Source organism: Crinia signifera, chromosome 7 (assembly GCF_055691185.1).
Source record: "Crinia signifera chromosome 7, ASM5569118v1, whole genome shotgun sequence".
In the NCBI taxonomy this organism is placed as follows: domain Eukaryota; kingdom Metazoa; phylum Chordata; class Amphibia; order Anura; family Myobatrachidae; genus Crinia; species Crinia signifera.
Window position 1 is genome coordinate 61,674,715 of NC_139223.1, and position 18,996 is coordinate 61,693,710.

The 18,996-nt window shown below is 52.9% G+C and overlaps 1 protein-coding gene across 1 annotated transcript; it reads right to left on the reverse strand.

Annotated features, from left to right (window-relative positions):
- Positions 1-7,045: 7,045 nt before the first annotated feature.
- On the reverse strand, positions 7,046-14,443 carry LOC146020242 (uncharacterized). Its single transcript, XM_083153213.1, has 2 exons — positions 12,312-14,443; positions 7,046-8,733 (listed from the first exon to the last, which is right to left on the reverse strand). The coding sequence occupies exons 1-2, from the start codon at positions 14,185-14,187 to the stop codon at positions 8,174-8,176; spliced, it is 2,436 nt and encodes an 811-aa protein (XP_083009339.1). The 5' UTR covers positions 14,188-14,443; the 3' UTR covers positions 7,046-8,173.
- Positions 14,444-18,996: the final 4,553 nt, after the last annotated feature.

Here is an 18,996-nt window from a genome sequence, read left to right on the forward strand (position 1 = left end):
GTTTTGGGAGCAGGGCGATGCTAACGTCACCAAGCCCCGCCCCCACGACCGGCAGTCGCATTAATTTGCGGGTTTGTAGATGGGGGAGGGGCTAAAAAGGCGCAAAATGATGTAATTTACCTAATTTTAGCCCCCCCCCTCCCTCCCCGCAGACCCCCGAAATTGACTACAATGCGGGAGACTTGCTTGAAATATATTTGAAGCCACTACATCATGGTTGCCGACTTTCTGGCTGCTCTCTCCGGGAGAGAGCAGCCAGCTCAGTATGGCAGGGGGGCGGGCCCAAAGCCGGGAGAAAAAAGGGCGGAGCCACAGCTGTGATGACCCATTTAGGGGCGTGGCTAGAGCGATCACGTCATTTTAGCCACGCCCCCGTGCAATGCCGGTATTTTATGCATTGCACTGCGGGGAGCGTGGTTTAAGTGACGCGATTGCGTCATTTGACCCACGGAACCCCCACGGACCCCCCCCCACAGACAATGCGGGAGAGTTGCCGTCCTTTCCTGCACTACATGGGTTGCATAAGATGTACAATGATACAGGAATAAGAATGTAAACAATAATAGACTTATTATACTTCTGCATAAACGATGTGATGATGATCCACTAATAAGGTTGACTGAAAACTACATACATACATGAAGATAGCAAAAATAGCACAAGTACAAATGTAAACGCGTGCAGACTTAAAGGTGCATAAAATTTTCTATTTTATTTAATTGAACAAAAGTATGGAATTTTCCATGAAGAGTGTGGTAGAAGGCATGGAATAAGCCAGTTATCACAGGAGGCAGTACACATCTACACAATAATGTGTATGTATTACACAGTGCTAAATTCAGAGCCGGCCCTAGGATAAATGATGCCCTAGGCAAGATTTTGGCTGGTGCCCCCTAGCACCGCCACTAGTCCTGCCTCTGACCCTGCTCCCCTTTCCCAGCACCATCAACCCTCATCATAGCAGTCATCATTTTGGTGTTCCTACTCGCAATATTTTAAATAGAAACAGTGCACACATTCGGTACGTAGCCCAAACAGGGGTGTGTTCTTGCTGGGAGGGGCTTGGCCACACAATAGTACCCCCAATTGAAATTAGGCCACACAGTAGTGCAACTTCACATTATATCATGCGATGGTGTCCCTTATTCACGTTAAACCATACAGTAGTACCACTTTACCTTATATACATTACTCCTCACATTATTCACATTATACCCTTAGAAAATAATCCTGAGAAAATATTGTATTTTAAGCACCTCCATGGCCCACTGCAACCCAGCACAAAGCAGTGTGAGCTGGGCAGAGGAGAAGAGCTGCAGCTGCTGCTGTCACTTAAGGGGAGGGGGCCCAGGGACCCCACTGGGCCCTCTCATCAGAATTTGGTCTGGGTAATTTGCACCCTCTACCCCTTTCTCTCGGCACCCCTGATAATACCACACAGTAATGCCCCTTACACATGACACATGATGTCAATTTCGGCGTTGGGGGCGCAAAAATGTTAGTTATGCCACTGACTATGGTGCATATTCTACAGTGCAATAATCTGTAAATGATCATTATATATGTAAGGAAGGGGAATGGGTGGAGACACCAGTGCACAGATACCATACTTATTATCATGCATGGAATATATGTATAAATGGGCCCAGACTATGCACTCTCTAGTGGTTAGCCAAGCCTCAGTGGGGACACGGTCATTGGTCTCCAGCATGATGGTCGACAAGCATTAGGTTGACACCATTAGGTCAACATGCATTTAGGTTGACATGCAGGAAGGTCAACATGACTTAAGGTCAACATGGGTTAGGTCGACAGGGTCATTAGGTCGACATGGGTAAGGTGGACAGGGTCAATAGGCCGACATGGGGTTTTTTACTGCTTTTTTGAGCCGACATATGCCGACAGGCGGTATTTCATGCCCTACCATCCACTAGGGCAGGGCTGGGCAACACCGGCCCTCCAGATGTTAATGAACTACGCATCCCAGGATGCTTTGCATTAGTATTGCTATGTGGCCATGCTGAAACTGATGCAAGGCATGCTGGGATGTGTAGTTCATTAACATCTGGAGGGCCGGTGTTGCCCAGCCCTGCACTAGGGTGTGGTGGGAGAATAAAATAGTGTGCCGAACACAGTGAGGCACTGGGCCCGAAGCATACAGAGTGCAACGAGCCATGCGAGGGGACGTGGTTCTACATTTTAGTGTTTATGTTGACTGTGTTAACATTCTGGTTAAAAAAAAATTGACCTTACCCATGTTGAACTAATGACCCTGTCGACCTTACCCATGTCGACCTAATGACCCTGTCGAACTAAAGTCATGTCAAACTTAACTCATGTCAACCTAAATGCATGTCGACCTAATGATCCATACCCCCTAAATGTTGGCTAGTCACACCCCCTCTGGAGACAGGCCACAGCCCTAAGCATGGGCTTCTACCACTGCAATCACCCGGTGGTCCATTCATGCCCCAGTCTGACACTGACCACATACACAGGGAGGTTAGGAAACATAGAACAGTGGGGCAGATGTATGAACGGTCGGTATGGGGGAGAAGGGGGAGAAGGGGTATTAGCGCACAGCGTCTATTCTACTACATTGGGGGGTCTCCCAACTGCCACCCCCCCCGCAGCGGGACAATGCCTGCCGCGGGTGGGACAGGACCCGAAAATCGGGACTGTCCCGCTGTAATTGTGACAGTTGGGAGGTATGAGAACATGGCAATAAGCAGCATCACTACTACCAGTATATTGCGGTCTGAGGCTTCTGCTGATGTCCTAGTGCAGTGGTTCTCAACCTCGGTCCTCAAGGACCCCCAACAGTGCAGGGTTTCCATGTCTCCTGGCAGTTGTACAGGTGCACTCATTATTCACTGTCACATTTTAATAGATCACAGGTGGAGCTAATTATTCCATCTATGATTCTGAGTGGAGCCCTGGTAAACGTGCACTGTTGGGGTTCCTTGAGGACCGAGGTTGAGAACCACTGTTCTAGTGAATTGATGGCTGAGGAGCTGACATTAGACAAATGCACATGTACATACCTAGTAGGAACTGGAATTTCATAACAATACATAGGATAATACAGAGTTTAAAGAGATAGGCGTGTATTTAGTGTTCCCATTTATCCCAGTTCAGTAATCATCATCTTACTGCATAGTTGCCTATCCTCCTGGAATGACCGGGAGGCCCCCGATATTCGGGATCACCTCCCGTCCCCTAGAATGGTGAAAGTGTCCAATGGGAGGGTCCATGGAGACCAGATGATGCAAATTTCATCATTGTGGCCCTCCTCCCCATTGTGTAATGTCTGTAAAACCGGCATTACACAGCAGTTGCCACGATGGTGCAATAGCATTGGCAACGCCCACTTGTACACTTATTTAAATAGCCCCACCCCTGGCTCCACTCCATTTGCAGGTCCTCCACCACCATCGCCCCCTACCCAGGGCAGCATTTATCACTAGGCCTGTGAGGCACGGGCCTAGGGGTGGCACCTATTAGGGTCGGCAGCTGGCAGACACCTCTTGCTGCCTGGTCAGTCAGGGACAATTCCCATGTGCCTCGTAAGCAAGCTACTGTGCGACGTGCTGCTGACTTGGACTCAGGCAGGTGTGAGACAGAAGCAGGTGCTCCGTGCCCAGTGCCTGTCACTCGTTTTCATGAGGCGGGGGGAGTTGTGCGGAGCGGCAATGGATGCTCGGTGTCCAGTACCCGGTACTTACATGCCGAGCTCCTCCAGAGGTGACTCGGGCGGCAGGCGCACGTATGCAGGTACTGGCCGGGTGGCTCTGTTTTTAGCTATAATATATATGCTGGGCTCCAACGCTCCTCTGTGGGAGAAAGGAGGATGGTGGGGCAGCGGGTGCATACTGCTCAGTCCTCAGTGTCAGCTGCGGGGAGTGGCCAGCAGCAGGAGAGGAGGCAGCTCCTGTGATGCGCACCGCACAAGCCCCAGTGTTTGATGCACCTGTAACACTGCCATGGACTGTCCTTTCTCCCACAGAGGAGCGTTGGAGCCCAGCATATATATTATAGCTAAAAACAGAGCCACCCGGCCAGTGCCTGCATACATGCGCCTGCCGCCCAAGTCACCACTGGAGGAGCCCGGCATGTAAGTACCGGGTACTGGACACTGAGTATCCATTGCCGCTCCGCACAACCCCCCACTCCCCCCACCTCATGAAAACGAGTGACAGGTACTGGGCACGGAGCTCCTGCACAGCACCTCTTCCATCATCCTGTGCTGCCAAACCCTTCTGTCCTTCATCCCTCTGCAGGAAGTAAGGTACAGTCTAGTGAAAGGTGCTGTATTGATAAGTAAGAGGTACATAGGGTCACATAGTAAGGGAAATAGATGTGTAGGGCTGTCAGAGAGAAAAAGAGAGAGGGATAGGTATATCAGGTCAGAGATGGAGAGATATATGGTTGTCAGACAGAAGGATAGAGGGAGGGTTGGATAGGTATATGGCTGTCAGAGAGGGAGAGGTACATAAGGCGTCTATACATTTATTTGGCTTGAAACTCTAACACACCCTTTAAGCTAGCTTAACTAAAAATAACTCACGCTGAGACAATAAAGACACGGACACCGTAACAATTAGATTTAAAGGCCATAAGTATATTTATTAACGTGGTATGACCCTCTCGTAAAGGGCTGGCAATAAGCAGGGCCGCCGAGAGGCAGGGGGGGAGGGTACATTTTACCTGGGCCCGGGCCTGTCAGGGGGCCCGGGTCCAGACACATACACTTTAAAAAATATATATATTTGTCTGGCGGCAGCGGGTGCAGAAGGAGAGTGGGGACCAGGGTCGGCTGTGTAGCGGCAGCCGCGTGATTGGGGGCCGGGTGCCGTGTCTGAAGGAGAGCAGGTACCGGCATGCCCCTCCCTGAGAAGTGATTGGCTAATGCCAGATTTTTAAAATAGCTGCCTTCTTTGATAGGCAGCCAGTCGGTGCGGTGCCGAGTGCTGACTGCACTCACTGCTGAGGAGAGTAGACCAGATGCTAATGCTAGGACTCTCAGCCGGGAGGCCACTGAGACCACAGGGAGGATGTTGTGCCGCAGCCAGAGGACCCCATGTGTAAGCAGAACATGGTGCCGGGTGAATAGCAGTACTGCTGGGTGCGGGCAGAAGAGCCGAGTGGCTGCTGGTGAGACGAGCATGGAGCGGGTGAGAAGCGGAGCCTGGATCGGATGTGGGCAGAGGTCTGCACTGCATCTGCGGGTAGCACGGAGAAGGTGAGAAGCGGAGCCTGGATCAGATGAGAAGCGGAGCCTGGAGCAGGTGAGGGAGGAGATTGATGCTGCTGAGGAGGGGAGTAGGTGCAGTTAAGAACAGCGGCATGGTGTGGGGGAGAACCAGAGGATACAAAAGGAGCAGTAGGTGAATGCTAGGAGGCTGGTGCTATCTCTCTCTCTCTGTCCCCTTGTTTTCCACTATCTCCCTGTCACCCTTCCCCTCTCCATGCCACCCACTGCCTTCATTTTCCTGTCACCCTTTACATGTCACCCACTATCTCCCTGTCACCCTTTCCCTCACCGTGCCACCCACTGCCTTCATTTTCCTGTCACCCTTTCCATGTCACCCACTATCTCCCTGTCACCCTTTCCCTCACCATGCCACCCACTGCCTTAATTTTCCTGTCACCCTTTCCATGTCACCCACTATCTTCCTGTCACCCTTTCTGTGTCACCACTGACTCCATATCACCCATTATTTTCCTGTCACCTACTACCTCCATGTCACCCACTATCTCACTGTCAACCTTTCCAAGTCATGCTACCTACTATCTTTCTTGCCCCCCTTTCCCTCTGCATGTCGCCCACTGCCTCCATGTTATCCACTTCCTCACTGTCACCCTCTTTCTTTCAGTGACACCCATGCCTTTCTGTCACCTACATCATCTGCTGCCTCCCCTGTCACCCACTATATGCCATTCACCCATTGCTTCTCTTTGTCACCCACTATTCCCATTTCACCCACTATCTTCCAGACAATCTCTTCCTTTCCTTCACTTCAGCCTCTCTCTACCAACTACATCACCGGCTACCTCCCCAGTCACCCACTATCTGCCTGTTACCCTCTGCCTCCCACACTCTACCATCACCCTTTTACACTCCTTGTCACTCACTGCCTCTCCCACTCATCTGCTGTCTCTCCATTTCCCACGATCTCTACCTGACACCCACTGCTTTTTACCATCATCCTCTACATTATACAGTACATTGCTTCCCCCTGGCATCACCCACTTTCTCACACGTTCACCTATTCCCAGGCTTCACCCATTGCCTCTACCTATCACCCTCTGACTTTCCCCTGTGTCACTATCCCCCCGTCATCGTCTCTGTCCTGTCACCCTCTGCCTCTCCAAGGTATCATCCTCTCCCCATAATACGAATACTGCATTCCCTTTAGGGCCACACCCCTTGTTGAAAAGCCACATCCTTGTTGCAAGGCCAAGCCCAATTTCCTAGTGGCATGCTCGCCATCTGCGTGCAACCCCCTCACCTTTTTTTTTCCTGTCATGGTGCCCACCCTTTCATTTATTCCTAGACATACCACCACAGTGGCAGCAAATAGGAATCCAGATGGCGGCACTTACAGGGGCTTTTTGACTAAGTGTTATGACGAAACGCATCAGTACATGGCCTACGACGTGCTCCTCCAGCTGAACTCTCGCCGGCTTCCTGCGGTCTGTGGCGTCCCTACTAGCTGCATAGCAAGCCAGCGCTGCGGCTTTCTGGTGGATTTGTCTGGCTACCCGTCCTGGTTGACCGTGAGCAGCTTTGCCCTTGGCTTTATGCTAATACCTTGTGGTACCCAGTCCACAATGTTGTTTTATGTGGTACGAGACTATGACTTATGCACCTTGGAGATTGTTTTTTCTATTAACTTGTTTATCGTTTAATGCACCATTAAGCGCACTTTCTCTGCTATATATAGCTATATATATATATATTTATTTATTTATATGGGGGCCCCGGTAAGATGTTGTACCGGGGCCCAGGATTTCTCTCGGCAGCCCTGGCAATAAGGCGCCACGGAATGCCCAGCTCTAGTCACATCTCAAAATGGCGGCGACTAAAACGCCCCAACTGATTATATTAAATATGGGACGACTGAGACGGCCCATCTGTCTAAGGCACAACCTAACGCTGGGAAGTCTCACCACCCCCGCTCTGGCCGGTGTGGACACTCCGCTGACGGAGTGCCCACCGCGCCCCCCCGCAAAGGCAGGACACCCTGCCGTCTTTCCAGGGGGCAGTGCCTCCCAGCGCCCTCTCATGCCACAAGTGACCGCTGGACCGTGACGCCCTACCGCCTTAGCTGAGAAAAATGGTAAATGTACCAATAATTTGACTATAAATTGAAATGCCGAAGGCAAGGGAGGGTGGGTGGGGCTGAAGAAAATCTGCAAGAGGAAGTACCCCTGTAAGGACCTGCCTATATATACCCCTCTCCCTAAGCTCACGCCCCCCCCTCCAGTTCACCCAAAGGCTACTTCAACAAAACTGAAACCAACTTTAAACACACTAGCAGTCATTAACCCTTTCCTGCCAAACCAAAAAATGTAAGTCTCTTACGTACGCTCCGGCTTAGGCAGCCCTTGCTTAATCTAAGGCGTCTATACATTTATTTGGCTTGAAACTCTAACACACCCTTTAAGCTAGCTTAACTAAAAATAACTCACGCTGAGACAATAAAGACACGGACACCGTAACAATTAGATTTAAAGGCCATAAGTATATTTATTAACGTGGTATGACCCTCTCGTAAAGGGCTGGCAATAAGGCGCCACGGAATGCCCAGCTCTAGTCACATCTCAAAATGGCGGCGACTAAAACGCCCCAACTGATTATATTAAATATGGGACGACTGAGACGGCCCATCTGTCTAAGGCACAACCTAACGCTGGGAAGTCTCACCACCCCCGCTCTGGCCGGTGTGGACACTCCGCTGACGGAGTGCCCACCGCGCCCCCCCGCAAAGGCAGGACACCCTGCCGTCTTTCCAGGGGGCAGTGCCTCCCAGCGCCCTCTCATGCCACAAGTGACCGCTGGACCGTGACGCCCTACCGCCACCGCCAGGCTCTAAGAGACAAACTAAAAATAGGCTCGAAGAGCCGCCGCATGCCACCCGAACGAAAACTGACCTAGGTGTCCGCTAACTTAATTTAAACAGGAAAAAATATCCCCCAACAATACCCCTAACCCCAAGTTAGATAGGTGGACCCCATCGCTGGCAAAGTACTGGGTACTAGATCTCACGAGCAAGGGGTGGCGAACTGCTGATCCCCCCTTACTTAAGACAAATTTCGACACCGCGAAGTTCACCTTCTTCCTAGCTTTGTCAACTGCGGAGACATTAATGGAACCACGCCAAACTGTACGGGGGACGATATCGGACCAGACTATGTGGACCGACGGCCAAAGGCGCATCACCTCGAGGAGGTCCGCCTTGATTGCTAATATAACGGCCATGCCCTTCGTCTGGCACAAGTCGTTCCCACCCAGGTGAATGGCTATTATGGCGGGGCGACCCCAAGCCCTCTCTTCACTCAGCAATAAGGGCAATAGACCGGACCACTTAAGACCCCTGACCCCAAACCATCTCACTAGCCGTCCACCGGACAATTCAGAAGCTCTCCTAGCTAAAGGGTGCCGTTCGGCCCAGAATACAAAAGAATGTCCCACTACCCACATCTGTCCTGGGGGTATTGAAGGGGAAGCTGAAAGAAAAAGGTCCTAGCATCAGAAATTATACATTACAAAGATTAGTACAGCATGTAAGTTAGTAACAATGGACCCAAGTGAAGTCGAAAACTTGATAAAAACCTCTCGTGTGTCCCGGAAGGGGGAGGTGGGCCGAATTGAAATTACTGAGGACCCACGGAGGTAAAAAAAGCAAGAAAGTCCTTCACACCCCTGATTCCGGAACACTAGCTGTTCCAAAACCAGCGAGTAAACAACGTTTTTGGGTCAGCGCGTAAGGCGCAATACAACTAAACCTTATCTAACCTTATGTAAGTCTTAAATGCAGCGGATTTCCATCGCCCCATTGCTTGAATGGAAGAGTCAGGAAGTCCGCTGGCCGCTGCGCATGTGGCTGCCCCAATGCGGAAGGAGTGTGTACCATATTCGCCCTCCCTCAGACCTAGATGGTGCAAGCAACGCTTAAATACCGCTCCAAACTGAAACTTGGAAAGCGGAGTCCCGTCACTATGCAGCAGCCATTGGGGCCCGCCCTGAGGTCTAGCAGCCGCTTAAATGGTGGCCAAAGCCACGGGGCACAACCTTGGCTCCGGGTGAGCCTGCATGGTGACCCACTTCCCTCGGCCTAGCTGATCGGTCTTAGACCGAGGAATTTTGCACTTAAGATCACTCTGCGACAATACTACATCCGTGAACAGTATTCCTGTGCTCGCAGAAGCCCTACTGGCTGCAACCAGCTCGCTGATCCTGAAAGCGCCAAAGAAGGCCACGGAGAAGGCTAACTCAAACAGACTAGACTCAAATGGGGAGTCAGCGATTTCTGATAATGCCCCTATCAAGCTACCCAATAGGTGTAAATCTATGGGCCTGCGCGTATCAGCCTTGGGGGGGCGCTCTTTAGCCCAACCTCGTAAGGCCTTACTAAGCACGAAGGATCTAGTAGGATCTTGCATTCCCCGCAAACGTGCATGAAACGCAATACCCGCCAAAGCGGCACCCATGGCTGCCCTGGACCTACCCCGGCAGAAATGATCCCAAACAAACGCCAGCAAGCAGTCCTCCTCAGACTTACCCTGAAACGTAAACCTAAGGCGATGTGCTTCCCAGTCTTGCCAGGCAGCAAAGTAGGCCCGACGGGTAGAAGGGGCCAAGGATTGCCGGGCTAAGTCCGTCATCCCTGTTCTATAATCTGCCAGACAGAATGCGGGCATGTAAGACCTACCGAAGACGCTGCTGGCGCTAGCTCCCGAAAGCGCGGGAAGTCAAAACGGGAAAGGGCATCGGCAATACAATTATCCACGCCTGGCACGTGGGATGCAGAAAAATCAATCTGGGCACGCAAGCATGTAAGTACTAGATAACGCAGCAGCCGCAAAGCCTGCGGCGAGGACGCCCGCTGATTATTAATCGCCTGAACTACCCCCATGTTGTCGCACCAAAAAACAATCGTCCTGCCGGACAATTGCGTTGCCCACAATTCTACTGCAACAATAATGGGAAACAGCTCAAGAAGAAGCAGATTCCTGGTAAAGCCCCGAGAGACCCACGAAGGGGGCCAAGACCCAACGCACCATTCGCCTTGGAAGTATGCACCAAAGCCGGCTGAACCGGCTGCGTCCGTGTGTAGCTGCAACCGTAAGCTGGACACCGGCCGTGATGGCCACAACAACTCTCGATTGAAATCCTCCAAAAAAGGGGACCACACTCGGAGGTCGCCCTTAATCTCGCCAGACAAGCGAATGGTGTGGTGAGGGTTGGAAATCCCCGCCGTGGCCCTCTCAAGTTTCCTACAAAAAACCCGCCCCATGGGGATAACCCGGCAAGCAAAATTCAGGGACCCCAGCAGGGACTGCGCTTGGCGGAGCCTAATTCTAGCTGACCGAAGACATTCGCTCAACTGTCCCTGAAGACGAGAGACCTTGTCAGCCGGGAGACGGCAACAACCAGCAGCCGTATCCACCTCAATCCCCAGGTAGGACAAACAAGTGGAGGGGCCCTCCGTCTTGTCATCCGCCACGGGCACTCCCAGGTCCTGAAATAGCGACCCCGCGAAGGCGAGCAACTCCTGGCAAGCCGAACCATCTCGTGTGCCCACAAAAAGAAAATCGTCCAAGTAATGGGCGATGCCCCTATGGCCGGTGCCCTCCTGGATACACCAGTGGAGAAAAGTACTAAATTTCTCGAAGTAGGCACACGAGATGGAACAACCCATGGGCAGGCAACGGTCAATATAGAAACGACCCTCAAACCGGAAACCCATGAATCGAAATGACGTGGGATGGAGGGGCAAGAGGCGGAAAGCGGATTCCACATCAAGTTTGGCCAAAAGGGCTTCTGGGCCGAAACCCCGGATTACGTCCAGGGCTTCGTCGAAAAGCTGGTAACGAACCCGGCAAAGCTCGGCAGGAATGGCGTCATTAACGGACCGCCCGTGTGGGTAGGACAAATGCTGGATTAACCGGTACTTACCGGGCACCCTCTTGGGCACCACCCCTATTGGGGAAATGCACAAGTCGGTTAAAGGCTGAGAGACAAATGGGCCGCACATGCGACCCAATGCGATCTCCGCGTCCACCTTCTGTCTCACCACACGGGGCAACTCCGTAGCCGAACGCAAATTCCTGTGTGAGATAACCGTCACTCCCTCCCCTATGGGCAAACGAAAACCCGAAGTGAAACCCTCTAGGAGGAATTCCGCGTCCGGCCTGTTGGGGTACCGTGCCAGCCAAAGAGCCAACGCGGGCACCCGAACAGGTGATTGTGCCTTACTTAGCGACTGAAGCGGGCTCGCTGTGGGACGCTGCGGCAGCGGCGGACTTACAATCCTTAGAGGGGTGGCCTCCATCACACACTCGGCAGGCGTGTCTAAAACGACAACTGGCGCCGCGTGTGCATTTGGAATCATTGTATGCGAAGCACTTTCCCTTGTTGGAAGGGGGCGTGGCCCCCTTCTTCCCTGGAAAGGGCTTCTTGACCGATGATTCGGACGTGGTGATCTGGCCGGTGACTTCCAGCCAGATCTCCACGTCCTTGTAACCGAGGGGTAAGGTGGTGTTACCCTCTTGGTTGCGACGGAACTTGGTGTCGTAATCCCTCCAGGCATACCCCTTGTACTTCAGATACATCTCATTTATCATGAAGATGTATCTGACCATGTTGGGATGTTCCTCTGGCTTTTCATCCAAATAACAGGAGGAGAAAACCATGAAACCTTTTAGCCAGTGGTTGAAGCTGCGATACGCATGCTCGCCAACCCCCCCAGGCTTCTTAGCCTCGTCCAGCCCCTCCTTCAGGTCTTCGGTAATTGCAAAGACGTCTACAAATTTACCCTCCTTGATCTTATCGCGTACCCTTTTGCGCAGGCCCCTGGTAACCGCCGTATTGGAGCAATGAACCATCTCCGCATGCAAGGGCGGTTCCTTCGGAACCGCCGCCTTCTTAGGCGCGCTGGCCTTCCCTAATTTGTTTGCCACCGCCCGCGCGATCAACTTTCTAATTTTACGCGGGCGCCCCTCTAGGCCTGACTCGTCACTGCTGGCTGAGCTGTCAGTACCCGATGACCCAGATGTGGATGTGCGCGCAGCAGTAATCTCACCTGTTCCTGACGGGAGCACTTCTGCTGCTGGCAAAGCGGAAGTCCCGGCCTCAACCGCATCGGCGGTTCCCGACCTCACAGGGGAAGGAAGGACGGCGGATGTACCGGATGTCTGGACTTCGGCAGACGGACGTGCAGACCCGACGCCCTCGACAGCTGCCTCCGGGATCACGGGAGGCAAAGGCAAGAGGGCCGGCTGGGCCCCGGGGAGGATCGCGGGTGTAGGTGGAGCAAGATTCCCATTCGGATCCATGGTGGGTGGTAAGGAGGTAGTGGTGGCTGGAAACGGCGACCTGGAAGAAGCTTCTGAGGAGACAAAAGATGAAAAGTTAACTGATGAATTAACCGCGCTATCGAAGGACCGCGGCGGCGGCCCTGCCATGGACTGCAGCGTGGGGGGTATGTTGAGGGCGTTAGCCGTTGCGGATCCGATTCCCACATGGGGATTGAACGGCGGGGCCCAAGGGGGATATGCAGCGGCAGAAGGGGGCCCAAAAGGGTGGGGCTGCTGCCAAAAGTTCTGCTGATGCCAGGAACCGGGGGGCCCGTAACCGGGGTAACCCGGGGGTGACTGCGAATGCGCGGCCCCCAGTTGGGAGTTGAAGGACCATGTGGGCTGGGGACCGTAGTGAGGGGGGGGGCGCGGGTAATGGGACCGGGCAAAGGAAGGTGTCATTGACACCGGGAGGGACTGCTGCTGGGAGGAGTAAGTCTGCCAGGCAGCCATGCTGGGTTGGAACCACTCCCCCTGCCCGTATCCCTGCGCAGGTGAAGGACGGAGGGGGATAGCAAAAGTGGCAGACACGGAGGACTGGGCAGACACCAGCTGTACCACGCCAGAGGCTGGCGCAGCGGGGGCCGGGGCGTTCCACACCGGGCCCGCTGGGGGACGTTGTGGTGCGGGGGGCGGACCCCCGGCTCCCCGGCTGGGGACGAGGGAGCCGGGGGGGGGGAGGGCAGGAATGTCCGGCGCGCCTTGGGCAGCGGTGGTGAGGGACATCGGAGCCTGTATTCCCCCAGGGGCAGGGACGGGCGCTGGTGGCGCCCATAGCCCCCTTAGTGGGGTGGACGGGTAGGGGTACCCGTCCCCTGGCACTGCAGGGGCCTGGAACACCGGGCTTTCATGGGTGGTTGGCACAGTGGGCTGTAAGGCTGCCCCAGCGATGCTGTGGCCGGCCCCGGCTGGGAGCTGAATGAGGCCCCTTATTTGATAAGCCGGGGACAGGGGTGGGGGCGGGGCCTGACGGGCGGTGGCGCCCCTGGGTGACCATGCACCCGGGGGCCGGGGGCCGGCACCCTGTGTACTGGCGCCGGCTACCCCATGCCCACTAGTGGAGGACAATGAGGGAGACAGGGCGCCCGATGTGCCTGCGCCTCGCTGTTGTGGTGCGGGGGCGCCCGTCCCGGAGAAGCCGGGATCGGGTGCTGACGCGCGGACGGGAGTGACGTCCGTCGCGTCATAGGGCGGCACCCCCTTCCGTGCTGCGGCGGCGTCCGCCGCGAACTCCGGCCTAGCCGGCGGGGGAGCGGGTGACAATGCAGCGGGCGCCGAGAGCGCGCCCGCTGAAGCCAACGAGGGGGAGGGAGGGGGAGCCGGGGCCACCGCGAAGCCAGCCACGGACGGGCCTGCTCCGGGTGAGTCCGGATCAGGCCCCGGTAGTACGAAGGGGGGAGGAAAGACCCCAGAAGGGGGGGGGAGCAGGCTGAGAGGCCCGGGGGCGGAAGTGGACACGGATTCCCAGGCCGGGGCCGCCCCTGAGGCAGGAGGCATACTGGGGGGCTGCATGGATGGGGTAGACCTACAGGGAGGCTGGATGGGCAGAAAGTCATCCAGGAAGCGCCGGGGAGGGGGAGCTGAGCGACGGGGACGGGACATGCTGCAGGGAGCACAAAGGAATAAATCAAAGGTATACAGACAAGCACTTAGCTGGGTAGAAGCTGCTGGGCTGTGACTGTACGACTGCAAGCTGAAGAAAATCTGCAAGAGGAAGTACCCCTGTAAGGACCTGCCTATATATACCCCTCTCCCTAAGCTCACGCCCCCCCCTCCAGTTCACCCAAAGGCTACTTCAACAAAACTGAAACCAACTTTAAACACACTAGCAGTCATTAACCCTTTCCTGCCAAACCAAAAAATGTAAGTCTCTTACGTACGCTCCGGCTTAGGCAGCCCTTGCTTAATCTAGTATGAGAGAGGGAGGGATGGAGCGATACATGGCTATCAAGGAGAGGGAGAGCTACATGGGGTGAGTGAGGGAAGGAGAGATATATATATTTATCAGGGAGAGGTACATAGGCCTGTATTCAATGTGACTGGCGAGCAACCGGGAACCCTCGCTGTCAGATGCCAGTGAGGATTACCCCAAAGAGTCAGGCTTGTGGCTAATGCATTTAGCCGCTAGACTCATTGTTTTTGTGGCCGCACATGTCGTTTCCCCCTCGCTGCAAAAATGCAGCGACGTGAAAATGGCGTGTGCAGGGGGTGAGTTGAATACTGACCCTGCTCGCTGTAACAGCAAGCAGGCATCACTGCTCGCTGTCACAGCACGCAAAAGTCATTGAATATACCCCATAGAGAGAGAGAGAGAGGGAGGAAAGGAGAAGTGTATTGCAGACAGAGGGAGGGAGAGGAACATAGGATGAGTGAGGGAGGTAAGGAGAGGAGTTGGGCTGACAAAGGAAGGAGGGATATGACTGCAGCGGAGTCACTTTCTTCCCCTTGTCCATAGAGAGCCCTCTATGGCCCTTATTCAGATCTGATTGCAGTTCAAATTTGTTTGGAAAATGGGCAAAACCATGTGCACTGCAGGTGGGGCAGATGTAACATGTGCAGAGAGAGTTACATTTGGGTGGGGTGTGTTGAAACTGAAATCTGAATTGCAGTGTTAAAATAATGCAGCCAGTATTTACCCTGCGCAGAAAAAAATAACACACAAATCTAACTCTCTCTGCACATGTTACATCTGCCCCACCTGCAGTGCACATGGGTTTTGCCCATTTTCCAAACAAATTTGTACTGCGATCAGATCTGAATAAAGGCCTTAGTTAGTGACAGCAGAGGGTAATATTGGTTATATTAATATTATATTATTATTATTTATTATGCAGTTTATCTATTGCGTTTCTATTGTGTTTTCTTACATATGTTAAAATGGTGGGGGGGGGGGGCGGCCAAACATTTTGTGCCTAGGGGCGGCCTGACCCCTAAATTCGCCCCTGCCCCTACCTCCTGGAGCTGGCTGTCCTTTCCCAGAGAGAGCAGACACAAAGTCAACAACCCTGTCTTACTGTCTCCTTATTACACCATTTTGTTATACAATATATAAACTGTCTGTAATTTTACCCCACAAGGAACAAGCAGCGAGTCAGCACCCTGCCCCGGCAATGTCTCGGATTCTATCAAGAGGCTGACCATCCGACATGAGATAGGCCGGGGCGGCTTTGGAGTGGTAAGTGCCATGACTGTATTATGGCTACCTATTGCTTCTTATATGCAAATTCATGCATCTGTTCTAGTTCTAGTAGGATTGGCATGGCATCTAGGTGGATGGAGATGAGACGGCTGTTTCATACAGATGGGGCAGGTCCCATCCTTGCTGGCGGGTCGCCAGAACGTACGCGCTGGCGACCCGCCAGCAGCCACGCCAGCGAGGAGACTGAGACGCGCGTGCGTCTCACGCGCACGCGCGTCTCAGTCTCCGTCGCTGGCGCGACGGAAACCCTGTCCGTCTCCACCTCAGGGAGACGGACAGGGTTAGGGGGGGTTAGGGGGGGGTGCGGGCAGGCGGCGGGGACCCCGGGTTACCGCCGGCAAGCCGGCGGGGACCCGGGGCAACGGATGGAAGCGCCGTCGGAAGGGGACGCGCGCGCCGCTCGTGCGCGCGTCCCCTTCTCACCATCGCCATGGCGCTGGCGGGGGATGGTGGCTGGCGACGCCAGCGCCATCCCCTGCCAAGATGGGAGAAGACCCATCTGTATGTATAGTTTTCACTGAGCATTGGGTGGTCGCCAGTGCAGATAGTAACAGTGTGAATGTGGGTGGGACTGAGGACAGGCAGACAGACTGTGTAAGCAGCATCCACTTACATGTAACGTCTAATACAGTACATGGAAAGTGTCCATAGTGCAAATAGTCCTTATTATGTTTAGCATTATTTTATATTTACTGATACAGCCATGTGTGCCCTGACCCTGTAACATATCTGTATCTCTGACACATTCAGGTCCTGCTGGCGTACGATAACATCACCAGGAAAGACGTAGCCCTGAAGGTCCTGAAAAAACGTGGAATGTCAGTGAGAGGAAGGGCCAGAGCAAAGATGGAGAGGAGAGTTCTGAAGGCAACATCAGGAAGCCCTTTCCTAGTACACGGCCTCCTGACATTCCAGACCAAGGTATTACCATAATCATACCGTGATCCTTGTGGTCAGGTGACCACTCCATACCAGTCGTGCGCACCAGGGGGTTCTGGGTAATAATGATGAGTGTGGAACATGAGTAGAATATGCTTATTCCAGGCAGGCTTAAATGTATTCTGGACAGGATCCACATAGACGATGCTGTGGGAAATATATGCATATTGTAGACTTGCCCACATGTATGTAGTGGCATTACAAGGTGTGGTTATACCCAGTGCCTACTCTACATTACTGCCCACTTACCAGAGTTGCATCCAGAAAGGGGTGTGTGGCCTAATATAAAGGGGCTCGGCCTAGTGGGAATCACTGTTATGTCACTTCCCAGGAAATGCTGGCTGCTCCCAGAGACTGGGCTGTATGCAGTGCTGGTTCTTCCACTGTGACAACAGCCCAGTGCTGCAGGAGAATATTGCATTGCAGCCCCCAGCACATTTTCTGTTTTATTTTTCTGGGGTGCAAATCCCCCCCATTGTGTCTGTACCTACACTGTTATATTATAGAGTAAATAGCGATATGTGACTGTCCTGTCTGTGTCCTCTGATAGGGACTTATCGTCTTTGCCATGGAGTACGCCAGCGGGGGAGACCTGTACCATCTGCTCCAAACAAGACCCCGGCTTGAGATCGACGTGGCAAGGTAAGATATATCAGTGATCGGAAGTGTACAAGGCGAAATCTGACACACAGGGGGTTACAGTGTGGACAATTAGATACATTATGATAATACATACAGTGGCAGACCAGGTATCAAACATTGCCTTTGTTACATTTGCCCTACTGATTATACCAGCACTGGCTCCCAATGATTATACCAGCACTGGCACCCACTGATTATACCAGTACTGGCACCCACTGATTATACCAACACTGGCACCCACTGATTATACCAACACTGGCTCCCAATGATTATACCAGTACTGGCACCTACTGCTTATACCAACACTGGCACCCACTGATTATACCAACACTGGCTCCCAATGATTATACCAGTACTGGCACCCACTGATTATACCAACAATGGCTCCCAATGATTATACCAACACTGGCTCCCAATGATTATACCAGCACTGGCTCCCAATGATTATACCAACACTGGCACCTACTGATTACACCAACACTGGTTCCCAATGATTATACCAGCACTGGTACCCACTGATTATACCAGTACTGGCACCCACTGATTATACCAGCACTGGCTCCCAATGATTATACCAGCACAGGAACCCACTGATTATACCAGTACTGGCACCCACTGATTATACCAGCACTGGCACCCACTGATTATACCAACACTGGCTCCCAATGATTATACCAGTACTGGCACCCACTGATTATACCAGTACTGGCACCCACTGATTATACCAACACTGGCTCCCAATGATTATACCAGCACTGGCACCCACTGATTATACCAGCACTGGCACCCACTGATTATACCAGCACTGGCACCCACTGATTATACCAGTACTGGCACCCACTGATTATACCAGCACTGGCTCCCACTGGGGCGTAACTTGTGTTATAATGCTGGTAGGGGGGCATTGTGTATAACGGTGGGTGGAATATGCTATTCTGTGAATCACCCTGTGTATAACGCTGGCTGGGGGCCTGTCAATCACCTGTGTAACTCCGCCCAGCGTTATACACACAGGTGATTGACAGATCTGGCTAAATATATAAGAGATAAGCCATATGCAGGACTAGTTCTGTATCTTAGGAATCCTGGCGGAGAACAGGATCTGGGCCTTAGAGTACTTTTACATTTCTTCTTCTTTGTCAGATTCTACGCAGCAGAGATCGTCTCCGGTCTCCAGCACCTTCACGCGATGGGCTTCATTCATCGGTATGTGTCTGTCTCCTCATTTACATAACACAACAGAAATGTCACGTTTTGGATGACCGTGTTCATGGTCACTCAGACATGACGGCTCTTACACTGGGAGATGAATGGAAATAATCACTTTATAAATAACGTAATAGAAATGCATTAAGTGCTAATTATTAGAATTATGTTTATTTTGGCAATTGGAGTCCCAAGGTAAATCTAAAATGCAGGACAATACAGATATGTAGGGAAGGGACATCTGTGCTAGTGGCATACCTCCTAACAAGATATTTGCATCGGCCCCTACCTCCAGAGAATTATGTGCTTGCAGCTGCCCAGAAGACTTACAGTATGTGCAGTAGGTAGAAGGGACTGTGGCAATGATGCCAGTGCTTGCTACCTCCTGCACAGGGTGCTGATGCCAGTGTTTGCTACCTCCTGAC

Excerpts from the sequence above, each read along its gene's own strand:
- LOC146020242 (XM_083153213.1), bottom strand. The coding sequence starts at position 14,187 with ATGTCCCGTCCCCGTCGCTCAGCTCCCCCTCCCCGGCGCTTCCTGGAT. Across the intron at positions 8,734-12,311 it reads AGTGCTCCCGTCAGGAACAG|CTTCCCCTTCAATACCCCCA; the intron begins GTGAGATTACTG and ends TTTTTCTTTCAG.